We start from the raw sequence: 6,620 nt of genomic DNA on the forward strand, positions 1-6,620 counted from the left end.
CCAGCACGAGGCCACTGATTGCCAAGGCACAAAAGCCACTGGAGAGAGATCCGTTTGTCAGTATCAACTGGCCCCGGCAATTTTCTACCCAGACACATCGGCCTATCGGGGCTGGCAGATGTTTAGACAAGATTTTATAAATTGTTCCATATCAGCCCGTAATGAACCCCGACTGACCATTCCAAAGCAGCTAAAAGCAGCCGGGATCTCCCCCGCTGGGATCCAATAATGTGCTCATGCTGCAACATTATTAATCATGGAATAAAATAGATGAGCCTCTTGAAAAATAAGTGTATGATTGATTAAAGGGCAATCTAAGAAGCTATTATTCTTGTTTTATAACCGTAAGTTATATTCACTCAATTTATCTTTGGAGAGGAAATAAATGATTGTTCATTTATTTTCTGAAATTATATTATATTGGATATTCATAAAATCCAGCTGAAAATTAAACTGACAGGTTTGCTGCTTTTATGACACTAATCCAAGGCCGAGCCTTGCTTGACTCCACATTTTTTAGACTTGTCCTATAATTAGGAAGTGAATAAGCAACGGCAAAGCCATGGTCTAAGGTGGTGGAAACTTTCCTTTTCCCCCAGGCTAAGGGTAAGAGACACTGAAAGGAAAAAGACATCTCTCTCTCCAGATTTTCACCTTGTGTTTTTCTCACACGGGTTCTACAAAGAGGAGAGTTAAAGAATCATTCAACAGAGTTTAAAAGTCTATGCCAATTTGGGTAACTCAGGCTTTTTAAAAAAAAAACCCACAATTATCTCCATCAGGAATCTACCCGTAGAGTATAAGTCTCCATTATCCTCATTATCCCAATTTTCCAGTTCAGGCAACTGAAGCCAGCATCAGAAAGAAATATCAAAAGGGTTCGACCCAATGTGTAGGGGTGTTGAATTGTTTTATTTTGCCAAGGCTTTTATTTACACTAACTAGCAATGTGCAGACACAGAGCACAAAAGTTCAATTTTCCTGCAAGACATTTGTATATAAATAATCTAGAACTGTGCAAATCTTCCTCCTGTGCATCTCTTTCATCTGCCTTTTTTATATGAAAATGAGAAGGGAGAGATTACTTCACAGTTTCATCAAAAGGTCTGAGGTCAGCTCACCCAGGGGAGGGGAGCTGCCGCCTCCACTGCTCTCTCCCAGAACCACTCTTCTAGAAAAATAAGGCCTGAACGCCACGCTGTTGTAGGCTAGTCTGTTTTTATTTACAATTTAAGATATAAATTAGTAAAGAATCTTTGTTAAACAACCGACAAAGATTGTATAACCAGCAATGTTCAAATAAAAACCAGGCAGAATTTATTTACAAAAAGTTTAGATTCCATTGCAATACAACTTGCATAAATTACTAGAAGCTTTATATCATTATAAAAATAAATATCAAATTTGTTTCCACTTCTTAAGTACTCAAGTTCTTCAATCACGTTTTATTATTTCTACTGTGTACATCTTTTACAAATAAATTTTACAGTTCTATCACACCTATAGGATATATATATATATATATACCGTGGCAATGAAGTGATCAATTCAAGATATCCTGAGGAAAAAAAAAACAAGATTGTTTTCCAAAGTCACACGTACATCGGGGAAGCTATACTATTGCCAACAAATTCACATATGTCCAGCCAAAGTCTGCTCTAATCATCGGAGTCTGTGCAGTGACAGGGCTCTGGAGTCGTCCTTCTCCCGGGGGCACAGGGCGCAGTCCAGATTTAGAGATCTTGTTATATATCTCGATAGATAGACAGATAGATGGGTGGGTGGATACATGGATATCTGTATATGCATTAGCTTGGGAAGAGAGGACAGCCTGCTGACTTTTTTCAAAGCAATTGTGACATCTACCTGTGGACCAAGGGAAAAACCAAATCATCCCAAATCCTTCTTTCCCACACCAATACAATCACATTATCAAAAGAAGTCCATCGGAAATGGTTCTGGCTCTTGTCCAGCTTCAAGACCTGAAATGGGTCATTTTGCCTCGTTGTAAAGTAACGTATTTTGGGAGAGGCTGCTTTGAGCAGGGTGGACAGCGGGGTCGACAGCGGGGTCCTAGCTACCCCATTTGCACCTGCAGGGACGGGCCTGAAGAGACGAGGCTGCTAGCTGACTGGTCCCTCTGCAGCTGTGGTCACCTGCACACGACATGGATACCAAAGTTTCAGGAGCTCTAGCTCCTCAAAACAAGGTGCCTATGGCATGTCTTGCATAATAAAAATGGTTCCAAACTGCATACAAATGCCCAGGTATCAATCATCTGTTTGTTTTTTTATTCCCCAAAAGAAAACAATAGCAGGGGTGTAATATATCATTTTGGTAAAGGGACAATCCTTCATAAATTAACTGGTAAGAAAAAAAAAGGGATTCTATACAACAGAATAGATTCTCTGCACACTTAAACGAAAAAAAAAAAAAAAAGCCGGAAAAGATGGCAGCGCTCTGTCCTCCCGCCCATGGCAAGAAGAAATACCCACGAAGCGGGTGCAGGGCCCCTGGGCCCGAGACGCGCCACTTACTTGGTGATTGTACGGCCCTCTATAGGTAAGGCTGGGCGCCCCCACCACCGGCGTGGCCCTCGCTGGCATCTGTCGGGGGAGGGGGCGGTTAGTCGGCAGTGCCCACAGCCCCTCCTGCACCAGCCCCCACACCCCCGCCCCGGGGTCAACGATCTGCAGAAAGCCGACTTTAGCCACCGCCACCTGGGGACAGATTTCTGTCCTGTTTCAAGGCTCGTGGCATCTCTCTCGAACTCCCCTATCAGGTGTAATTGGCTCACACCCCGATGAGTAACAGAGGCCACGGGTGGGGGGGTTTAAGAAACGGGGGGGGGGGGAGGAGGGGGTTAGGAACCTGAACAGGGAATGCCTTGGAGACAAGCCGGCACTTTCCAGCCGCGAAAGGGATTCAGCTGGATGGTGACTTAACCAGCGAAACTGCAGTCGGCAGCAAGGCTGCAGTGGGCACTAAGAGGCCATCTGTGTTTGCTAAAACCCCAAGGCCTGATGCCCACGGGATAATCACAATCGTAATCATAATAACAAAGATTACTGCAGGAGCCGGGCAAGGGCCATCTCCTGCCAGCTCTGCTTCCCGGCCTGCCGCCGGCCCTCCTAGGGCAAAGACGGGGCGCCTTCGGCCCACCCCTGCGCCCCTTCTCTCTAGCACGGCTCCCTCTGCCCTCCGATGGGCCTCCCCCGGCCGACCCCCCCTTTCCGGCGCGCTCCCCTCCCCCAGGACCCCGCGGGCCCGGCGCCTACCTTTCTTGGGCTCGTAGCCGCCGCCCGCGGGCCGGTAGTGGGGTTCCAGCGGGTGGGCGCCCGTCTTGCCCGCGTCGCTGCCGGCTTTGGGCGCCGCGTGCAGGGCCTCGCCAGGGCCCGCGGCCGCCGAGTTGTACCGCAGGAGGCTCTGGCCCTGCAGTGCCGCGTTCAAGTTCCCGTAGTTTGTGTAGTTGCCGTAGAAGGGCGACGTGTAGTAGAGGTGGCGGCCGAGCAGCGGCGACGCGGGGTAGGGAGAGCCTCCCGGCGGCGCCCCGGACGAGGCGGGCGCCGCGGCCGTCGGGAGCCCCTGCGGCCCGCAGCTCGGGCCCAGACTCGGCTGCTTGAGGTCCGAAGTGGCGATCTCGGCAAGCGACCACAGCTTGGGCTTGCTGGCGGGCGGCGGCGCGCCCGGCGACGTCCGGCTGCCCAGCGGTGCCTTGCCGCCGCCGCGGGGCGCGGGCTCGGGCGGGGGGGCTCAGCAGCGGCGCCTCCACGCCCGTCAGCGGCGACGAGGTCACGGGCTTGGGCGGCGCCAGGTCCCGCTCGCCCTCCTCGTCGTCGCCTTCGTCATCCTCCAGGTCGTCGTACTTGTCCTTGCTCTCCGAGCCCGATTCGCACAGGGGCTCCCCGGCGCCGCACGGCAGCTTCTCCCCGTCGGACTCGGCCGAGCATGAGTGATCCGTGAGCGAGTCGACGTGCAGGCTGATCCCTGGGGGGACGCGGGCACGGTCAGGGACACCCGGAGCTGGCGCGGGCCCCGGGACCCACTCTGTCGCACGTCCTGGGACACCAGGCCCGCCTGTGCCATCTCCGACCGCGCCGCATCCCCAGCCGCGTGTCCGAGAGCCCCCGGACCTCCCCGGGAAGCGCCCGGAGAGACGCGGCGCAATCCTGCGGGCTGTGGGGCCGCGGGCGCTCAGGGCCGGCCTTGGGGGACGAGCTGCTCCCTCTGCGCGCCCCGCCTGGGAAGAAAGCTCCCCCGCCGCCCCGCTCACCTTCGTCCTCCGCGGAGGTCTCCTCTTGCGCCTTGCCGGGACTCCCCTCCTTGCCCCTCGCCGCCGCGTCGCCCTCATCCTCGTCCTCGTCCTCGCTTTTGTTCCGCGGGGCCCACGTCATCTTGTTCTCCTTCTTGAGGCGGCGGCGCGCGTTGGCGAACCAGGTGGAGACCTGCGTGAGCGTCATCTTGGTGATGATGGCCAGCATGATCTTCTCGCCCTTGGTGGGGTAGGGGTTCTTGCGGTGCTCCTGGAGCCAGGCCTTGAGCGTGGCCGTGGCGTCCCGCGTGGCGTTCTTGCGGTACGCGGGATCGTTGAGCTGGTATGGGTAGGCGGCGCTGCCGTAAGGGTGGTAGCTGATGGCGCCGGTCATGCCGGTCGTGTGCGCGTCGTAGGGCGCGCCCTGGAAGCGACAAGAGCCGGGTGAGCGGGACGCGCGGTGCCGGGGAAGCGACGAGTCCCCGCGCTACTGCTCCGGTGCGGGAGTCGAGCTCCTCACCGCCCGACAAACGCCGCAGGTGATTTAGGGCCGTCCATCACGAAAGTGCTTTGGAAGCAGCCTTGGATTTTTGAACCATTTCACTTTCAGAAAATGGCATCTCTTTCTCCGATTATCCCTGGGCCGCGCACACGGATGGACGCTCGCGCGCGGGCCCTCAGGCCTACAGGTAGTTTCTGGATACCTGAATTTCTCCGGATACTCCAAGTGCCGCTGCACCCGGTCACCCCGGACCCGCCCTTATATGGTTAAAAAAGCCACCCCCCGAGCCCCAGCTCCTCCAGGCATGGATCTCCACGCCGCAAATCCAATTTGCAACTGAGAAGCCCGGCACCCTCTCCACTTCTTCAAATGCGCGGTCATTAGCATTTTAATTCCGTCTTGAACGCTTAAATTCCAGCCGTTTGCAGCCCTCGCCGAGGCCCCCCGCTCCACAGTCCACAGCCCAGTCCGACCCCGAGGTGGGGAGCGGGCGCTGCTTTCCGGGCGACGGACTGCGCGGGGCGCCGCGGACCCGTTTCCGGAACGCCAGGCCTGCGCTAGAGACTTGAGCGGAGGCCGGGAGGTGCCGCGCCGCGCCCCGGAGACCCCGCCGCCCCGCTCCCTCCCCGACTCCGGGCACCCCTCTTTCCCCAGCCCCGAAAACCAGCCCCACCGCCCGTCGCCGCCCCGCAGAACCCGCCGCCCGGCTGCAGCGCGCCAGCAGCGGGGACAAGGCACGGCGGCGCCCGGCCCCGGGGAGGGGCGCTTGCCGGGCTCCTGGGGAAGCGACCCGGGGCCGGGCGGGAGCGCAGCCGGGCGTACCCCGCCGGCCGCGCCGCCCCCGCGGCCCCTCGCCCGCCCGCCCGCCGCGCCCGCGCCGCGGTTACCATGTAGGACGGGAAGCCGGCAGCGGCGTCGGCCGAGTACTGCAGCGGGCCGCCGAAGCCGGGGGCCGCCTGCGCCGTGAAGGCCGCCGAGCCGGGGTACGGGCTGAAGGCCGAGCCCGACGCCGAGCGCGCCAGCTCCTCGCTGCGCGGGGCCGCCAGCGCCGACGCGCCGTACGCGGGGCACGAGTAGAGCGCCAGCGAGCCGGGCGCCTGGTACAGGTAGCCCTGCGGGTAGGACATGGTGGCGCGGGGCGCGGGCCCGCGTCACGCCGAGCAGCGGGCAGGGCGCGCGGCGGCCCCCATCCACGGGCGCCCGGGGCGCGCTCGAGCCCGGGCGGCCCGCGGGCCGAGGCGGCGGCGCGGCGGCGCGGCGGCGGGGCGGCGGGGCGGCGGCGCGGAGCCGGTGGGCGCAGCCGCGCGCCGGGCCGGCGGTCGGGGTTTGGGGGCGCCTGGAGCCGGGAGTGAGGAGTTGAGGAAGGAGCGCTCGAGTTTCCGAGGGACATTGGAACGCGCGGCTGTCCGTCACGCGCTCATCTGCATATTCGGGCGCCCGCCCCCTCCCCGGCCCCGCCCGCTCGGCCCGCCGCAGCCACCCGGCCGCGGCCGGGGGAGGGGCAGGGAGGCCGGGGTGGGGGGGGCCGGCGTGCGGGGGAGAGGGAGGCGGGAGCGCGGCGGCTGGGAGGGCCGCGCAGCCTTTTGTGGCGCAGCCGCCGCTCGCGCCGCGCCAGCCCGCGACCCGGCTGCCTGGGCCGGCCGAGCTCGGCGCCCCGGCGTGCACCCCCCACCCGACCCTGGCGTACTCCCGGCCCCCTCCCCCGCACTCCCGCCCCCTCCCCACCTCGCCCCAGCCACTCCCCCCTCCCCCGCCTCGGTCGCTCCCGCGGCCACTCCCCCGTTCCCCAACCGGCAGCTCGGCCCACACCCACCTGGGAGAGGCCGCCCGCAGTCCCGCCAGGCAGGGCCACTGGGGGGACGCCAG

The 6,620-nt window shown here is 60.1% G+C and overlaps 1 protein-coding gene across 1 annotated transcript; it reads right to left on the minus strand.

Moving 5' to 3' along the window:
* Positions 1 to 1,201: 1,201 nt before the first annotated feature.
* On the minus strand, positions 1,202 to 5,881 carry IRX2 (iroquois homeobox 2). Its single transcript, XM_012525798.2, is given in 6 exon segments — positions 1,202 to 1,866; positions 2,538 to 2,606; positions 3,279 to 3,750; positions 3,752 to 3,987; positions 4,274 to 4,676; positions 5,642 to 5,881. Coding segments are annotated over 5 exon segments (1,401 nt in total). The 3' UTR covers positions 1,202 to 1,866; positions 2,538 to 2,556.
* Positions 5,882 to 6,620: the final 739 nt, after the last annotated feature.

The sequence above is a fragment of the Dasypus novemcinctus genome, chromosome 2 (assembly GCF_030445035.2).
Source record: "Dasypus novemcinctus isolate mDasNov1 chromosome 2, mDasNov1.1.hap2, whole genome shotgun sequence".
Lineage (NCBI taxonomy): Eukaryota > Metazoa > Chordata > Mammalia > Cingulata > Dasypodidae > Dasypus > Dasypus novemcinctus.